The following is a 20,338-nucleotide window of genomic DNA, read 5'->3' as shown; positions in this document are numbered from 1 at the left end:
GCAGCCTCTCCTCCAAGGGGTCTAGAAACTAATCTTAGCGTCGTGGTATTACCTGCAGCTCCCTAAGACAGTCTCATGAAGGCTGTGACGAGGTGACTCATCCAGAATATTAACGACTTTCTTTTCCGCGAGTCACACCCAAATCTCACTCCGTCCCTCGTCCCATCCAAGCAGCAGGGTCGGGCCGACTGGCAAGGAGAAACACGCGTTCACGGTCGCCCACCTTTTAATTTAGCGTTGCAATTGTTATCCGTTCTGGTAATCTTTAGAGTCCAGGGACAGGACTCAGGGGTGTTGTTTTACACTTTCTTGCCAGGAAACCGTTAAAAACCTCCTAATGCTAGATGTTAAAGTGGAACCAAGCCTCATCAAGTATTCTACTCAATAAGGATGAAATAATAGTCAATATTTATACGTTTTGTTTTGCTTTAATTAATAATTTTGCAGGGGAATACAGCGACAAGCATAATTTCACTACAGGTACTTATACATGATAATAGAGAAAAACACTTTATAACTAGGCGGACAATAAATCAATGTGTCTCCAAGAGCCCTTGGAAACATGTATAAACCACCTCAGTTCACAACTCAAGTTGACATGTGTTTTTTTCCTCAATATGCCTCAACGCTTGGATGCACCTCTGAGCATTGACTCACTAAACCCAGTTTGGTTCTCTCTGATTTTTCCTAAGTACTTGCCCTGATCTCTGACAGATTAATTAGTTTGGAGCAGTCGGACCGGGAAGTCCTCTTACCCTGATTTTTAGGATAATCCTTATAGAATTTTCCGCACAGGTAAAAGGCAAATCTCCTGTTCCCCAGGAGGGGGATACAGACCTTTCCTACACAGAGCAGCTATCCCAAATTGGAAGGGTTGGGGACTTTGGACATACCCGGGCCAAGCAGATAGGAGGATGGAATAATCCCGGTCCCGTCTTAACAAGTGAAGAGTTGGGTCCAATCTCGCCTCAGAGAGACCAGAGATAAATCCAGAACTTGTCTTAGACTGGCAAGATCCGACTCCTTCGAGTGCCCCGCCCTCCGAGCTGTGTGCTGAAGTCCTTTCTGCTCCTCTCTTCCTCCGGCTTGCTTGTGCACTGTTCTGTCTGACCAAGGGACTTTTGTACACCTTTCTCCCCTCCCCTGAGGAAGTTCAAATGTCTCACTATACGCCTCAACCAATCACTCCTCTCATTGGGACATATGAGATCATGCTCAGAAGTTGCATTAGGCGTTCACTTTTCAAAGTTTACTTTTTAATTTGATCAGCTTGAAAGCTGTTAATGCCTTTCCTCCATTAGCTTGAAAACTGTTAATGCCTTTCCTCCATTACCAGGTCAACAGGGAATCGTATCATTCACTCTCGAGCTGTCCAGCCGAGAATTCACTAATGCCCTTCCTCCATTACCCAGTGCAACAGGGAATTGCATCATTTATTCCCGATCTAGCTCTTCCTCTGCTTGAGATTGGGTTCAGGCCTTCCTTTGTTTTACACATTTTGTCAGCAATGAGTAGCTATTAAAAAAGATAGAAACATACATTTAATAACGTCATGCAAACTGTTAACAAACTTTTATATGCCGTTTAGCAGCATTGGTTTGAATATAGTCTGATTTCAACTTATTAAATCTGGCTTCTTCTTCCTGGATGCCAGTTTTCCAACAAGTGCTAAAATGACAACAGTTTAATAATTTTAAACAGTATTTATGTTTGTGTGAGAAATACTGAAGCATTAAGCGACATGACGCGCACTGAAAATTATGTTATCCAAATTTAAATAAACATTGCATACTGCTAAAAGTTGTAAAATAAATGAAACGGATTAATTTTACTTTTTTTTCGGTTTATTCAACGCCACTAATTAAAGTCACACAAACACTGATAATTACATTAAAACCTACTCTTTGAAACGAAGATTACTGGAACCGGATTCGGCCCGGTTTTCGTCCTGAGGTCTGGTCCATCACTGTCCCGTCCGCCTCTCTGACTCGACCGGAACTGACCCACTGAGTGTGACATCAGCCCCTCATCGTGGAAAAAAGACAAAAAGATATATATAGATAGATAAGTTTAAAAATAAAAACTCAATTGGATGTGTGAAAGTAAAACACGAGTATTAAATTACCTGCTGTAAATCCACTACGAGTTGTTACGTAGTAAAAGTCCGACATCTGTGACTCGTTTTGGGTCCATTCGACGACCAGTGTGGATTGGTTAGATAAAACAGTCCGTTTGCCGTCAAAAACATCGACGTCTCTCCACAAAACCAGCAAAAATCCACCCTTCGTCACCGCTATGACAGGTTAGCTAAACGTTAGCTAAACAGGAAGTGCAACCCGCGGTAGCACGCATGCGCGTTAACCTAAGATACAAGACCACAACGCCAATTAATGTCCCGGCATGGTCACTACAGGCCAAAAGTAAGCATTTGCGACTAATAGGCGTTTTGTAAAGGGCAAATACTGATTGGCTAACTGTATTTGCTGCTTTTTAAGTAAGTTACGTCAACTCTTGTTATTTATTTATTTACTTATTTTATTTTACTTTTTAAACTAAAGGTTTCTAAGAACCAGTTTTAAATCTACTATCAAAAACAAGAAGATTCTCTTTTGTTTTTGGGTTATAGGCTGCACCTGACACAGGTTGCTTTGAGTATGGTCTGGGTAAAATGAAATGTGAGATACCTGAGGAAGTTACCCAGTAAACAGAAATACTTGCTCCAGCTGCAGAAATCTTACAGAAACAGACAATCACTCATCTTTAGTGACTGCAGATTAAGCAAAACAATGGGAAAATAGAGGAATGACAACCTCTACTGGCAAACCCATGACACATGCAAAATGATGCTCCTAAAACATGTGAGAAACAAAAAAAAAGCAAAATTAAATGATGCAGGATTGTATCATGTAAATGACAAACTAGTCCTACCTAAATCTTTGTTTAAAGCTGCCACCATCTCGTCACATGGGCTTCGTCATGTGTCGAGTGGGGGGATGATTGATTTGATTCAAAGACAATTAAAGAAAAAGAGGTGTTAAAGGCCAATTTACTGCCTTCTGATTCTCTGTCTCCATAGGAAACGTCATCAGTTCAACCTGGTGACTGGGTTTTCATCAAGGTCATCAAGAGAAGAACTTGGGCCAGTCCTCGATGGGAAAGACCATACCAAGTTTTGCTGACCACACCCACCACTGAAAATAGCAGAACGAACCACTTGGACCCATCTGACTCACTGCAAGCTGATAAAGGTACTGGACTCTTAATCGACCAAGGTGTTTGAAAAAGCCTGACTGTAAGGGGGACTCATCGCCTAGGGTGAGAAGTCAAAAGGTCAGTGAAGAAATCTACGCTGAGTGCAGCAACCTGCCTTAGCCCTACACTTTGAATAGGCCACAAGAGTCCACTTACCTAGCCAGGATGGGACCGTCCCAAGCAGGATGGGCCCTCTGTTGTATCATGACCATCACATACCACCAAGCTAAAAGTGACTTGACTGATTTGCTACAAAATGACCTAGAACACCCTCATGATTACAGCACCAATCTCTGGTGGCAGCTAATGAACAAAACTGCTCATGAGGGGAAGACCACCAATTGTTATGTGTGTGCCCATCTACCTTATGCTACTCATAATTCAGGTTTGCGACCCTAAACTGTATCTATGGCCCACAGGCATGCCTGTACGGTTTGAGCATGCACCCAAGATCAGATAGCTGGGCGAAGCGGAACTACACCATGCCACGACCCAGTCTGGTAACAGGTACACACACTGACATACAGAGACGACTGGCCATGACGTCCATGGGATACAACTTCACATCAAACTGTGACCTGCTAGATGTCATGCCTCTACCCCAGATGCCTATCAAACTGCCCAAATTGATTACATTGGCACATCTGCCACCAGGCGGTCTGGGACATTGTGTTTTTAACAATGGAACCACTCTTATGGGCTCAGTGCCCTAGAATTTATGTAAAAGAGTGTACACCTTCTGTGACATTAAGAAATCAAGCAGGAATGCTCCTAACTACATGAAATGTCTTCTGTAAAGCAGGATTAGATTTTAACGTTTACCAACAAGATTGCTTCATGACAGAAGATGTCACCGACTGTTCTGATCTCCTCCAACAACGGACCTTTAACATCAGCCTATCGACAAGGAAACGCCAGGAAACCACCTACTGCAGCATAGCAGTACCAGGTGACAAAGGATCACGTGTGTTAACTGATTGGTATTTTTTGTGTGGCAACAGAGCCTACACAGTACTACCACCTGATTGGGGAGGCCTCTGTGCTTTGGTCTCTCTTTCAAACCCAATGATCGTGCTGAGGAAGATATCAACACACTCACCACGTCAGACGCGGCGCTCACCGATGCCAGAGGTAACCAGGTGGGGAGGGCTCACCACCAGCACTGGAGTTCCATGGGAATTCAAAATTTGGAATGGAGGAGAAAAGTTCTTCCAAGAACTTTTCCCCATGGTAGGGGTTGGTGAAGTCTGTGATCATGTCGAAATTAATAGGTATGTTCTCTTACACCTCATTAACGACACTTACAAACTGGCAAATGGCACCCAAAACGAGCTGACTGCGATGAGACAGACAATTTTGCAGAACAGAATTGTTCTTGACCTGCTGACCGCGTCACAAGGAGGTGTGTGCAGGATCATTGGTGAAACATGCTGTACGTATGTGCCTGACAAATCAAGGTCTGGGGGAGACATCCACGACGCATTACATGATCTTAGTGATCTGAAGAGATATGTCGAGAGTGGCACTAAATGATCTGAACCTTTTGACCCATGGTCTTGGTTGTTTACAGGATCATGGTGGCATCTGCTGCTAAAAATATGCATTCCAGTGATTGTGATTTTAATTTTGTTCTCTTTTCTTTTTTTGCGTAGTCACATGCCTGAAAAAAACGATGATGAAAAGTTTTACTGGAGTGTTGGTCAATCTCCACCTGGCACGTGCCCAGGATGAGTACATTCCTGACAGTGACTACGTCCCACTGCGTTCAGTGAGACGTCCCGAATATGTCAACTGGCCGAGAAAAATGCAGAGTGATTCCAGTGCTTAAAGTAATTTTACATAACTGGTACTGAGATGATGTTCCCGCTTTACTCAGCCATGGATCTAGATGACAAAAAAAAAAATCATTTTTATTTGATTTTATGATCCAACTTTGAAATTACCGTTTTCTTTGTTTTTATGCTTTCTTATTGTTACATTTTGCCTTTTGCAGTTCATAAAGAACTTTTGCTCATAAAGAGCTTATTTCATTAGTTTTGATTCTGGTTTGATTCTTTCTTGATTTTTGTATTTTTCTGTTTGAGTTTGTCCTTTAGAGGATGCTGAGTGAGCCTGTACAAGGTCGTTGCCACTTGGGGCCTGGAACGATGACGTGTTTTTCCTTCCACTAGTATGACATCTGCCCTGGTGGGTTTTTCCTCGTCATTCACACAACATTCTTAGAAACTAAAAACTCAAAAAGAAGTATTTTACTTATTTGATTCTCATATTCATTGTTACAGCAGTTTTAAATAATAAATGGGGGGAGATGATAGGGAATTTTTTAAGAGTAATCATTTAAAACCTCTTTTTCTGATTTCTTTTCATTGTAATCAGCCAACTTGCTTTGACCAATTTCTGTGTGTGCGTCAACACCCAGTTATCTGTTACACAAGACTTATAAACTGTTAAGAATGTTCCAGAAGATGCTTCTAAATCACAGTTCTTGTTTATTTATCATTATCAAAATACTTACTGTCCTTGTTTTTCTGTTTGCCACGTCTGTGTAAAGAACCTTGTTATCAGCAAACTGTCACCAATAAATACGAACTGCGCTTCAAGCAAGTTGAACTAGATTCTGACCGTTAGAATCTATGTTCCTCCTTGCAAGGATCCGTTCTGAATAATCACTCTTGTCTCTCGTGTGGTTTTATTTAAGGTGATGGTGCACAGAAACCCATCAGCTTGCCTTTTGGCAAAAAAAAACAAAACAAAAGAAAGGGCTAGATCACGGAGGAAGAAGGGGAATTTAATACATTGGTGTCGCATACAAAACATTCCATCGCCGGGCAGTTTATTGTGCGACACCGCGTATGCGGTCGTAAAAATTGAGCTTTGCACGGACATGCCCTACGGAGGTACACGCGTACTTCCGCAGACGTACAAAAGTATGCGGGAGTATGCTGGGGGCTTAACATGCAACACGGAGGTTTCTCCCCCTGCCCCGACAACAAAACTCCCCAAAGAGATGAGCACCTGCCACCTGCTAAGCTAACTTTCACCTTTTCTCACCCTTTACTTTTGACTGTCGACACATTTCTAGTTTCAGAGCAGTGCTGTGGTACTTCGCAGGCAGACAGGCAAGAGCTGGCAGTGTTGGTTTTTCAAAATAAAGTAAATTTTAATGTTTCATGATATTTAAATTTATTTCAATTCTATATAAACCTCTATTCTGAAGGTGTGGTGGCCTTTATTTTACTGTGGCGGTGCGCCATAATCAGTTACATGTAGAGGACACCCTGGCCTAACATGCATGTTTTTGGTCTGTGGGAGGAAACCGGAGTACTCGGAAAAAACCCACGCAGCACAGAAAGAACATGCAAACTCCACTCAGAAGGGTAACTGGGCCAGGATTTGAACTGGCAACTTTTTTGCTGATAGACAACAGCTCTACCACCTGAGCCACCGTGCCACCCTTTACATAACTTATGAAGTTTAATAAAAATAAAAAACTTTACAGAAATATAAACTTGTTTTTCAAAATATACATTAATTTTAAAAAGCAAAAGAAATAAAGGGCATGTATTAATTTCAAAAATAAACTTCCTGAGAATATTACCGTCATGTTGCCATGACAACAGTAGTCTACACTCCAAGACAAGAACAGAGAACATTTGAAATTGAGAAGTCACAGAAAGGAGGCAGAATTTTTGACAGTAAGTTTTATTGTATGCAGACAAAAGCAGTGTGTTTGTGTGTGTGTGTGTGTGTGGGGGGGGGGGGGGGGGGGGGGTGCACTCCTGTGGCTTGTTATCTTTTGGTGGAACAACAGTCCACATAATGTTATCTGGGCAGCATAATTAAATTGTCATCCTCAGAATCTTTACATTGTCATGTTATCAGTTCCTCACAACTCTGAAAGGAAGTCCATGACCTGGTATGATGATATTAGCAGCCTGGAGCGCATTCTGGCGGCTGACTTCTTGTACTGCAGGGTTCAAACTCAGATTCCTCCAAGTGTTATCATCAGATGAGCTCTCAAATAAATCTCCTGCAATGAGCACAGTGCCTGCTGACGTCCCTCTGACCTGGACGCTGACATCTTGTCCTGTGTGACCTGGGCTGGGATGGACAGATACCTGTGATGGAGGGAGAACAGGGCTGTTACAAATCCAGCACCAGGTTGGGCTTCTCTAAGTCTAATCTGAAAACATCTGTACAATCAATGATTCCAGGATGCAATGAGGTGTACCAATCTACATACTCTATAATGATGATGTGTTTAAATTAAACTACGACATGGACACATATGATTAAACACATAATGGACACTTCATTAAGTTCACCTGTTCAGTTACTCATTAAAGCCAGTTGTTAATTAGCCAATCACATGGCAGCAACTCAATGCCTTCCGGCATGAAGGTGACTTGCAGAAGTCCAAACCAGGCATCAGAACAGGGAAGAAAGGGGATCTAAGGGTCTTTGAACGTGGCTGTTGGTACCTAAAAGGCTGGTCTGAGCATTTCATTAACGGCTGACCTACTGAGATTATAATTTTTTTTTTTACACAGAACCTGACCTACTGAGATTATTATTATTATTTTTTTTACACAGAACCACCTCCAGGGTTTAAAGAGAGCATGCCCAAAAAAAGAGAACATATCCAGTAAGAGGTCAGAGAAGAACAGGCAGACAGTTTTTAGAGAGGAAGTTGGCCATTTTGGGTCAAAGGGTCTTTTCTTTACGTTTCTCATGTTCTAAATACCCTCCACCTTGACCTTACTTTGCTGTACAAGCATGCAATTTAGTACACATGTCCATCTCCCCAAGATGCACAGAAAAGCCTCTGGCACCAATGCTGTACAATAAACAGGAAGGTGGCCATTTTGGACTGAGCTTCCAAATTTCACACCTTTGTGGTGGTTTACAGCCGCTATCTCGCTGATGTCCTTGACCTAATCAGGATGATCCTGTGTTAGAAGACAGAGAACGTGTTGGTCTGACATGCATTAAAACACAAAGTTTTTGCTGGACGATGTGGGCGTGGCGGCGTGAAGAATTAAGAAGTGAAGCCGTTGAAATATGTTTGGCTCTAAATTGTACAGATTTGAGCCAAGGTGCACTCTGAGATTCCTCTGTCAGCAAGACCCAGAGAAATGGTCCTCCTCCCTACCATGGGTAGAACATGCTTTAAACTCATTCCCCTTCTCTGCTACTGGACTTTCTCCTTTCTATGTTGTTTTTGGTTTCCAACCCCCATTAATTTCTGCCCAGGAACGAGAGGCTGTTGTCCCGTCAGCTCAAACCCTTTCGTTCCCAGTCTTCCCCCGTCTCCACGGGTGTCCCCCAAGGCTCTGTCCTCGGACCCCTCCTCTTCATCATTTACCTCCTTCTTCTAGGTCACATCTTCCGTAAATTTGGTGTCCATTTTCACTGTTATGCTGATGACACACAGCTCTACTTGTCAACAAAACCAAACTCCCCCCACCCACCCTCCATCCTCACCGACTGTCTCAACGAGATAAATCACTGGTTTTCTAACAATTTCCTACAACTAAACAGTGACAAAACAGAAACCATTCTTGTCGGTACCAAAAACTATTTCAAAATCAGAAAATCTTCTCATCCCCCTTAACAACTCTCTGCTATCCCCCTCGCCTCAGGCCAAGAGTCTTGGTGTCATCCTCGACACCACTCTCTCCTTCACTTCAACAACAATGTTACTCGGTCTGCCTATTTCCATCTCCGAAAAATTAACCGTCTCCGCCCTTCTCTCACACCCCGCTCCACAGCCATCCTTGTGCACAGTCTTGTGACTTCTCGGATTGACTACTGCAACTCCCTTCTTTATGGCCTCCCCAACAAATCTCTCCAGAAGCTGCAATTGGTCCAGAACTCAGCTGCCCGTGTCATAACTCAAACCTCCTCCTATAACCACATCACTCCAGTCCTGCAGCAGCTCCACTGGCTCCTGGTTAAATCACGCATCGTCTTCAAAATTCTTCTTCTCACTTTCAAAGCTATCCACAACCTTGCCCCTCCGTACCTATTTGACCTCCTACACATCTACATCCCCTCTCGCTCTCTAAGATCCTCCTCTTCACTACACCTCCATGTACCATCTGCCCACCTCTCCACCATGGGGAGCAGGGCCTTCACCTGCTCTGCCCCTCATCTCTGGAACTCTCTACCCCGACTTACGAAACACCACCTCTCTTTCTCTATTCAAGACTGCTCTGAAAACACATCTCTTTAGACTCGCTTATCCTTAACTTTGCTGTATGTATTTTATATTCTTTATGCATTTTATATTCTGTATGTATTTTATATTTTTTATGTAATTTATATTCTGCATCTATTTTATATTCTTTATGTAATTTATTCCTGTTGATCTTTGTTCTTACTGTAAAATGTCCTTGGGTGTCCTGAAAAGCGCTTTTTAAATAAAATGATGATTATTATTATTATTTGGCGGCCCTCAGGTGCCAGATGGTTTGGAGGAGAGCCAGATGGGCCTTGCTGAAAACTACTGCGGTCTACATTAAAAAAGCTGATCGCCACAGGACCCCCCCCCCCCCCAACCAGACTATAAGGTGGGTCAAGACGTCTGGCTCTCCACCAAAAACCTCCCCCTTAAGTTACAGTCTTGCAAGCTTGCCCCCCGTTTTAATGGTCCCTTTCCCATTTCCAAAGTCATCAATCCGGTTTCTGTTCGCCTCTCTCTACCCAAGTCCTTTCGTGTTCACCCAACTTTTCATGTTTCATGTATAAAACCAGTTGTGTCATCTAAGTTTCACTCCCCAGTTCACTCCCCTCCGCCTGATCATCTGATTGACAGATACCCCGCTTACACTGTCCGCCGCCTCCTCCGGTCTAGAAGGAGGGGCCGCAGACTCCAGTACCTGGTCGACTGGAGGGTTACGGTCCTGAGGAGCATTCCTGGGTCCCCTCCCGCCATGTCTTGGACAAGTCCCTCATTAGGGAGTTTCATAGAGTCCACCCAGACCAGCCAGGTGGGACACCAGGAGACGTCCCTTGAGGTGGGGATATGTCACGATTCACCCTTGTTAGGTTAGATTTTCTATCACCCTGTACACTGCTTGGTGTCTTTGGATCCTTTTCTTCTCTTCTGGCTGCATGAGGGTTTAAGGTTGTCTTCACTGATCAAACCAGTTTGTCTTCACTGCAGCACGTACAGCTCTGATTACCTTTCAATTAGCTGCACCTGTCTCTGCACCCTTTATATGTCAGATTCTCACACAGGGTGATTGCCAGATAGTTGAAAACAGTTTACTACCAGTAGATATCCCGCGCTCTTGAGCTCTTGTTCCTGTATCTCATAGTTTTTCATAGTGTTTACCCAGTTTAGTCACCTACCTGTCCTCCTTGCTCCTGTCCCGTTCCATGGTTTGTATCCTTACCTCTTTGGTTCACTTTCCTGGCTTCCTGACTCATCGCTCGCCTGACTTGGCCTTCTGCTTGACCCCCTGGATTGACACCTCTCTGAAAACGGTAACGACCCCCCGCCTGTAAGACTACGTCCTCTCGTCTCACCTGTCGGTCCTGTCACCCATCTACTTCCTAGTTTTGGACTCTCACCTGCTGAACTTCCCTCTGCACCTCATAAATTGGTACTGTTGGTCATCTGCTTCCTGGTTACGGACCCCAGCCTGTTGGACAAGCCTTTTCGCCTCACTGACCCCAAACACTGCCTCACCGCTGCGGCCGGCTGCCTTCTCTCACCAGAACCAGCCTCTCCTGCAAGCTGCCCAGTCCTGCTGGAACGACATCAGTCTCTGGAACCCCTTCAACCAACGAGACAGTTAGTGGTCATTTCTCTTTGACTGTTACTGTTGCCCCTGTCTCCAGCTTGACCACTAACCAATCTCTTCCTGTCAACAGACTTGTTCCAGCCCAGACACCCGGAGCTCAACACCAGAACCAGTTTCGACCCAATTACACTAAAGCGGATCCTCACAATAAAACTGATTTAACTTGCTTATTTGTTGTAGTGATTTTGGTGCAGCCCCATTTTTTAAGGGGGGTTTTGTTACATCCACGCCTTTCTCTGCGCACCAGCGCTGAAAAACTGTCCACTTTGATGTGTACAGCACTGTGGTGGAAGCGGCTCGTGCACCCTGGATCGTACACACCACATCCTGTGGGAGGCCCACCTTTCAGTGTTACCAGATATAGCCAAGGTTTTCCAGCCCAAAAAATCTATTAAAAACTGCCACATCACACAAAAATACACCCAATAAATATATTGTTACAGTATATTTACTGTTTGAACATGAACGTAAAATCCAAAAATTTTTGAAAAATGTTGGATTGTATACCTGGATTAATGAGCATGGACTTTGTTGTTTTCAACCAGTTTGACACGACTGTCAACAAGGAAGAGGGCGGGCAATAGAGGAGGGGGCGTACTGAAGAGACCATCTTAGCACCAACAAAACTGGTTTGTTCCACTTTGGAGTAAGCTGCTGGGGGAATAGTCAGTTTTGTGTTGTGTGTTTCCTTGACTGATGAAGACTTCCAGATCGAAGGTGAAACGTTTCAGCACATAAAAAAAAAACCTGTCCAGATGAATTGACTGAAAAATGTTGGATTTTATATCTGGATTATTGAGCATGGACTTTGTTGTTAAAGAACAAGAAGCAACAAAATGTTTGTTGAAACAGTTCAGGATCTTGTGCTTATTTGACACAAGAACAGAGTAAACAAGAGGTTGTGATGGGAGGTCAGATGATTGGAAGCTGCCTGAGAGAGATTTGATGGTTTTCCAGAATCTTTAAGGATCATTTAGATTTTCAGAGGTCTGAGATAAGAAATAGTTATGTTTTGCGGCTTTTATGGAAGTTGTACATTTATTCCTTATCTGCCGAAAACTCAACCAATCAGCGTCTGAGCCAGATTTTCTCGCTGCGGATTAAAGATGATCTCTCCTGTGCAGGAGGTCGGCTAGCTCAGGAGTAAACCAGGGGCTGTCTCGTCTTTTTATTCTGAACTTACGGAAAGGGGCATGTTTGTTTACAAAATAAATGAAACTATTATGGAAATAGTTCCAAGCGGTATTCACGTTGTCGAGTAATAGAATACGATGCCAGTCAAAGTGAGATAAATCCCTGAGGAATGACTGTTCACAAAAACGTTTCAAAAGCCTTTTTTTAATTAATCTGGGCTTAGGGTATGGAAGTTTAGTGTCTCTGAGTTCCGCTATTACAGAATAATCACATAAAATATCGGCAAAAACACCTATACCGGGGAATTTGTGAGGCATATTTGTTAAAAATAGGTCTAAGATGGAAGATTTTTCAGGACAGTTGTTGTTCCATCTGGTGGGAGAATCAATGAGTTGGGTCAGATTGAGTGATAGGCAACATTCCTTGAATTTATCACAGAGGAAGGTGGACTTTTCTCAGTTAAAGTTAAATTCTTGGGCAAGTAAAACCTCTTTGAACTTTAGATTAGTTAGGTAGTTTATCAGAGAAGATAGAGCCTCAGATGTTGCTGAGGGGGGACGATAACAACCCACTATAGAAAAGATCTGGCCTCCATTCAAAGTGACGTTTACAGCTAAGGCCTCAAATTTGTTTGGGATCATTTTGGCTGACACAAGACTAGAATCCAGGGTATCTCTGATGTAAATAGCGACCTCACCCCCCTTTTTTGACGATCCATCGATTGCCAGGTCATTATTTGAGACAGATTTGTTTAGCCAGGATTCAGAAATGAAGATTACATCAGCCCCAGAAGAACGGACAAGAATTTTCAAAGTATCACATTTTCTCAAAATACTATGTGTGTTTACATGCAGGAAATGAAGTCCTGACATGTTTTTAAAATAATTTGGTGTGCTGTAATGAGTGAAGGGTCCAGGGTTGGGCTGAATCCCTGAGAGAAGTAACAACATTATTATCAGACATTTTCTTGTGTTTTCAACTGCATGTTTTAAAATAAGAATATTAACTTTGCCCAATGAACATTTTAATAAACGCCAATAGTGAATTTAGGTGACTTTTTACTCTTTTCTGATTTAGTGATGACCTGCTCATAACAGAAAATGACATGACATGATACAGCCTTCACAACACAAAAATACCCTGTGTCAAGCAAATGACCAAAAAACCCAATTTTTTTGTCAATTTTGTCAACCTGCTTATAATTATTTAAACAAAATAATTTACAGGTTCCTTCCTACCTTGGTGCCACAGTTTCTACACTTCACACACAGTCGCATGTAATACATAGTTCCCACACACATGACCGGTATTGAGCAATACCGGGTTTTCCGCCATATGTTTAGGCTCACGCTGGGAGAAGGGGTTCTCTACAGACCAAAAGTGGGCGTTTCTGGAGAATAGGCATTTCTAGAGGGCAAACACTGATTGGCTAGCTGTATTTGATGTCTCTGTAGGCAAGTTACATCAGCTCTTTTTAATTGGTGTTTTGATTTGGTTTCTAACAAACAGTGTTATATCTGCTGTAGTAAAGGTGGGGGACAGCATAACTGTGGACACACGGGCCACCGTTTATGTTATTTAAAACACGTACGGGCCACTGAATGTAGTAGTATGTCAACGGACAGCTTCGCTGTACCTTCACTACTAATTAATTATTTACAACGGGTTCTTTCTTTTTCGAGTTAAATTAATGCCAAGTGACCGAGATAACTGTGAGTATTGTTTAATCAGTGACAGGAGACGTTATTTTCCTTTGACCCATCAGAATAAATGCGGTCATTTATTTAACAGAATCTAAATTTAACATCAAAACATGTACACAGGACATGTACAGGATTTGTTGATCTGGTTCTGATTAATAAAACTTGGCACGCTTTACTAATAAGACAACAGAACATTTCTGAAGGCATCTAGATGGATTTACTGGCGGAAAGATTTACAAGAGGAGTTATTTAGAGGAAGATGGATGAAGGAAAGATGTAGGTTTTTGTTGACCAGAATTAGCACGCTTCTTTCAACACCAGCTCAAACCTCCGGTACACTTAGCGCGCGATGACTCGTTACCTTCGCAAAAGATGAATCAGCTTCGGTACCAGGTCCCGATGCACGTTACTTTTCCAGCGTCTCCGGTTAAAGCGGCTGGTCATTGTCAGAAGTCGTGTCGATTTACTCCGTTCAACAAACAGGCTTCCTTCGAAGTTGTAGGCGTTACGCCCGGGTGAGTTCACAGCAAGGATCTGTGACTCCGTCAGAGATTCAACTCAGAAGTGTAAGACTCCAGAAGGCTTGAGAAGACTCCATCAAAGACTGAGTTCGACTCAGATCAAAGACCGAAGAGTCAAGAAGACTCCAAGAAAGACTGGTCCAAGACTCCAGTCCAAGACTGAATAGTTCCAGGAAGTGTCGACTTTTAAAAGAGTCCTCACTTCCGGTCACTTAGTACTTCCTGATTGGTTGAAACAACCAACAGGGGGTGGTTCTAGTGATGTCAGAGAGTTATTGAAAGTCAAGAGAGGGTGCAAGAATGTTTAGGAACGTTTAGTACAGACAGAGAAATGTTTTGAAGAAGTGAGAGGAACGCAGATGCCAGTGGCAGTTATTTACCCTCTGCTAGGTTTAAAAACAATACAGTTCGTTCTAATAACTCGTTCTCTGACTGTCTCTGACTTTTGACCGACATCACTGATTTCTCATTCAGAAAGAAGATCAAAAAATGCATAATTACTTTGTAAATAGACATTTAACTTGATTTCTAATTGAAATAAGGTTTAAAAAATCATTAATACTGTTTTACAGTTGATTTAAAATGAGTGGTTCACTTTCAACATTAGAAATGATATGAACTAAACACACTTTTGATTATCAAGATATTGTAAAATAGTAATGATAATATAAAAAGAAGAGTGTTCTTTTAATTGATTAATTCAGGATACAATTAGACAGTCTCTGGATGAGCTAATTTGTATTTCTGGATTCAAATAAATGAAATAACAGTTCCTGTCCCATGAAGGTCTTCAGAGGCAGGTTTTGGTCGGAGGCCTAGTTCACTACAGTCCCCCCTTTGGAAATCATCGCCTGTCCATGGGGATGAATTCCAACATGAACTTACGCCTCGGTTCGTCCTTGATCTTGATGTAATCCAGCAAGAGGAAACAAAAGTCAAAGAAGGTAATCCCACAACGGTTTAGGTAATTCCACAATGTTGTTGGTAATTCCATAATGTTGTTGGTAATTCCATTGTAGCAATGCTTTAACCCCTTGGAAACAAAGTCTGTAATCCATTGGAAAAAGTCATAAAATCCACAACGATAAATCCACAACGATTGGAGGTGTTGATTGATCAGCATGCAGAGGGTTCCCTCGATTGAACTGCAGAGGCAACCACTGGATGGAGATTGTAGACCCACGTTGGAGTTGTAGGTCCCTTCAGCGAAAGTTGCTGCTGGTGGTTCCCAGTGGGTGCCATTCTGGTTCTATGTGTTATGCATTTATGTGGTTTTAGTTGGGCTTATGAGTGGGATTTTACATAAAACCTTAACCTATATGCACCTGGTGTGTAAGCTATCATGGTTTAGATCAGCTACAGGTACCAGTTAAAGGGTGGGTCATGCTGAAAAAGTTATATAGGGATTTATACCTATATAAGGGCATGCCAAACTATTTTTCCATTCCTAACTTGGTTTAAGTTAGATTTACATGGCAAAAAATAGTTTGGTTCAATTGTCTGTTGTCCCTTTAGACGAACGACTTGAGGTTTGGTTCTTTGGTTTTCCCCTAAATGTTTTTGGAGTCTATGGCGAGACTCAACTGAAGGATTTGCTAAAGTTGCAATTTTATGCAAATCCGAAATGGAGAGCAGAGGCTGTATGATTGGAGTCGTAGGAACGAAAATAGCACGTGGAGGTGAGTCACTAGACTCACGTGGAGGTGACAGAAGGGGATTAAGTGCAGGAGGTACAGCAAAATCCTTCTGAGGTGGTGGTGGGTGACCTGGACTCTGACTTTGTTGGTCTTTGAGTTCCAGACAACCTTGCCCCACGTCTGAAAACTCATCTGTTGCTGCGGCAATTTTTTCCTCACAGGCTTTTAAGCGTTCACGTGATGTATGACATTCACTTTGTAAACGGACGCCTTATTGGACTAACGCCGCTTTTTCCAATCTGCACTCGTTCAGAGCTTTTGATGTGAGCTGCACCTGTCGTTGTAGCGCATCATTGTCTGAACACAGTGCTTGGTACTTAATCCCTGTTTCACGTAGCTTCACCTCATACGAGTCTGCTTGTAACGACAGCTGAGCTTGTGAGAGCTCTTTCTCACGTTTTAATTCATTTGCCCAGGTCTCCTTATCAAATTTAGACTGTGCCATGAGTCTTAGATACTCCTCTGTCTCGCTGTTTAACCTTATTGCAAGGTCTTCAGCCTTGTTGGCCTCCCTATAAAATTTAGCTTTCAGCAAGAGTGCTAATTTAGCCAGATGTTCATAGCTTGACTTTGTTATGTCTGCAGAAGTCAAACTTTCTGCAACTTCCTTCAGCTCGTCCAATAACTCTGTTGAGTTCATGCTGTCCACCTGTTCACCATATGGATGTAAGGATTCCGTTAGCAGCGTTAACACTCTTTCTAACCAGTCCTTCTCATCACATGGAACAAAATCAGTGTCTGTTAAATCTGCCATGGTAAACCAATGTTCAGCAAACCTATCTGGTGAAATAGTTGCAAACTTAGAGTTTTTAAGAGGTAAATATTTTATTTAAGTGAGCAGAGATTCACACACTATTTAGCTCAGTGGTTCAATCAACAGTACTGTTATAAGCCAACTTTTCAATAAATGGGCCCCTGTGCGCCCTTACCCCATAAATATTGTAAGTAAACACCTTCTGTGGCAGTGTACTTAATATGAGCTTATTTTTAACAGATACCATGAGCCAGGCTATTTCAGTGTACTCCAAATGCACTTAAAATTAATAAACCTGCAATTTTTCTAAAAGTCTCACAGCAACATTATTTTTAAATGCTTTGTAAGCAGTTTTAATTTACCAGAATTCGCTATTTAAACAGTACACAGAAACCAGGCTTGATTAACAAAAAAAAAAAAAAAAATTAAATGAAAGTGAGTGTTCAGCTTTCTTTCAGGAAAACTGTTATACTCCTTTTTCAACAGCAGGTGGCGGTGTAAGCTTACTTTTACCGGTAAAAGTCTATGACAACGTCCTGTGAACCGTCCTGTTGACATCCGGTCATTAGCCGTTAGCGCCAATGTAGCAACGGTCGAACACAGTTCAAATCAACATTTATGGACGGATTTAAAGCTTTTAACGTGCTTCTCTCAACAAGCATGCTTTATCTGCATGAACACATGAGGTTAGGAACAGTGTCAGGCTTTATTTAGCGTTTTTAAACACAAAGGAGGACTCGGTTAAAACGAACTTCATTTCCAGGGTCACGTGACTGTTCAGAAACGTGCACATCGGAGGTGGGTTTTACAATCTGACATCAGAGGGAGTGGACACACAGAAATATGTCACCAGCTTCTCAGCGAATCAGAACGACCCAAACAGTGGTTCTCAACCAATCACAGCCCGTGTTTACCTGCTCGAAGCTAGCATTTAGCATTAACAGTCCGGTCAAATTATCGCCCATTAAAACTTCAAAAATGCACATTTTACTGTTAAAAATGTAACAAATCAGCATAAAAACAGCATCTGAGGCGGCGCTCAGCTCCAAACAGCTTTTCCCATTTAAAACACGACTCGTTCGAGTCCAAGAATCAGAACCGGGTTGGACAGCAGAACCTCCCGGTCATGAAAGAGTTTTAACAGAATAAAGCGTCTTTCTCACTGCATCCAGCTTATGCCCCTTTTCCACTGTCACAGCGCGGGTCGGATATTTCCAGCTTCACGTGCGTTTGATGTCTTTCCACTGTTCCTGTGACCGGCTCGCCTCCCTAAATTCTGGCACGGCTTCTCAAGGGGTCCAACCAAGCCGCGCCATGACGTCAGAAACACTGTCGGTCACTGATTGGTCGGGGGGAGGAGTCTGTGGAGTCTTTCCAAACAACCCGATCCACCATTTTTTCTCTACCGCTTGCCATTAGCGATAACACGAGTAGTGTATCTTTTAGTATTTTGAAGCTATACAAAAACAATAATGTCAAAGCCGTGGTCAAATGCAGAAGTGCAGGTGTTGTTGTGCTTGGTGGCCAACGAAAAAAGTCAAAGCGAGCTAGATGGTGTAGGGTTTTGATATTTTCCTTCCTCCAGGTTCTTGAAGGCAGGGGCGGTGCTGATGAGCAGCTGCAGCTGAGGCCAGTTTCCTTAATTGATGCCAGGAGTACTTAAGGCTCCAGTGGAGCTCCAGTCAGTGCTGGAGCATTGTTTGACCTGCTGGTACATATGCCTCCAGCCCTGTACTGTGCTTAAAGATTTAGTAAGACTTACCTTGTTTTGTGTCCACGATTTCAGAGTCTGGATGTACCGGATCCTGTCCTGTAATTCGAAGTATTGGAGAAGATCCTGTGGAGATACTTACCTGTGCTTCCTGGTGCTCAGCTGCCTGAACTCGCCTTCCACCACTTGCCCTTGCAGTCTGCCTTCTCATCATCTTGGAAGGAGCAAAACCCACAGCCATACAAACTACCTGAACTGTAAGCCTGTCAAAGAACTCAATCATTCAGTTGTCGGACCAAATCCTCATCCAAGAAATAATCCTCCTCCTCTGTCTTCACAGACCCTGAACCTGCTTGTAAATAGTTTATTTTCCACTGTAAATAAACATTTTACAATTACAGTTGAGTCTGGTTCTGTTCTCCTCTCAGTCTGTTCACCTGGGTAACTCCACATTATAACAGAATGCTCCAGCCAGAAATCACCCAGAACATGACAGAGAGTGAACAGTCCCAACTCTCCCTGTCCTCGCAGGCAAAACGCATCGACAACCATGATGCGACCCTGCAACAGATCCTGGAACTACAGAAGAGGAATCAATCCAACCTCCAGGAGATGGGAGGTATGGTTTTTGCTTTAACTCAAAAAGTTTCTACATTGTTAACTACGTCCCGATGTGACCCACCAGAGAACCCCAATCCTCAAGTCGCAACCAGAGTCATCGACACCCAGCCCAGTGAAATAATTTTCAGACCGTCTGATTATTTTTCTGGTGATCCCGATCACTGTGGTGGTTTTCTTCTGCAGTGTCACTTGGCTTTTAATCGAGCTCCTAAGACTTATGCTTCAGACGCTTCAAAGATAACATACATCATAAATCAATTAAAGGGGGATGCGCTTCGATGGGCCAACGCCCACCTGTCAACTCGATCTGTCGAGACTCTAACTTTTGCCTGTTTTCTAAAGGATTTTGAACTTGTGTTTGATCATCCACTCCAGCAGGAGGAAGCAGTGAAGCGCCTTCTGACACTACGACAAGGCAGAAGGTCCGTCGCCGAACACGCTCTCGAGTTCCGGATTACCGCAGCCCAAACAAAATGGGACGAGTTGGCTTTAAGAGGTACCTTTCTTCATTCATTGTCTGATTACATTAAAGACCAGATTGCTGCCCGAGACGAACCCAATAGTTTGGACGATTTAATAAAATTGGCCACTCGTCTGGATAATCGCCGTTTAGAATGAAATAGTGAAAAGAACTACAATTCCCAGAGAACCCCTGTTTCCGGGTTACGTCTCACACCGCAAAAATACGACTACTACACTGCTGGCTCAACTCCTGTTTCTGAGGCTCGTTATTTTCAGAGCAGGTCCGTTCATTCTTCAAACGAAGTTGAGGTGGAACCTATGGAGATCAGTCGAGCTCACCTAACACTGGAGGAGAAACAGGAACGTAGAAAAGCGCGAGCCTGCATGTACTGTGGTAAGATTGGACATTTTGTCGCTCGTTGCCCGCTCTGGGGAAACGAATTCTCTCACCATTAAGGCAGGAGATCTTGGTGGGTAATTCTTCTCTTTCTCCTGCACCTCATTTAACACTCCCAGTGACCATTTTGTCTAAACAATGTCAACTTCCGATTGCAGCACTCATCGATTCCGGAGCAGAACAGAACCTCATCAGCAGGGACCTGGTAATCCAGCTAGGCTTACCTACTGTTGGATTTCATGTTTTATCTTTTAGTATTATTTTAATCAAGCTTG

The 20,338-nt window shown here is 42.9% G+C and overlaps 1 protein-coding gene across 1 annotated transcript in view; it reads right to left on the bottom strand.

Moving 5' to 3' along the window:
- Positions 1 to 7,003: 7,003 nt before the first annotated feature.
- The window catches only part of mblac1 (metallo-beta-lactamase domain containing 1), a 59,495-nt gene continuing 46,160 nt past the window's right edge, over positions 7,004 to 20,338 (bottom strand). The window contains exon 2 of the mRNA XM_037682015.1: positions 7,004 to 7,370. Coding sequence (XP_037537943.1) covers positions 7,131 to 7,370 — 240 coding nt within the window. The 3' untranslated portion in view covers positions 7,004 to 7,130. The remainder of the gene's footprint in view (positions 7,371 to 20,338) is intronic.

Source organism: Nematolebias whitei, chromosome 1 (assembly GCF_014905685.2).
Source record: "Nematolebias whitei isolate Nwh7 chromosome 1, NemWhi1, whole genome shotgun sequence".
NCBI lineage: Eukaryota > Metazoa > Chordata > Actinopteri > Cyprinodontiformes > Rivulidae > Nematolebias > Nematolebias whitei.
Note: the sequence above shows the minus strand (reverse complement) of the source record. Positions and strands in the feature narration are given on the sequence as shown.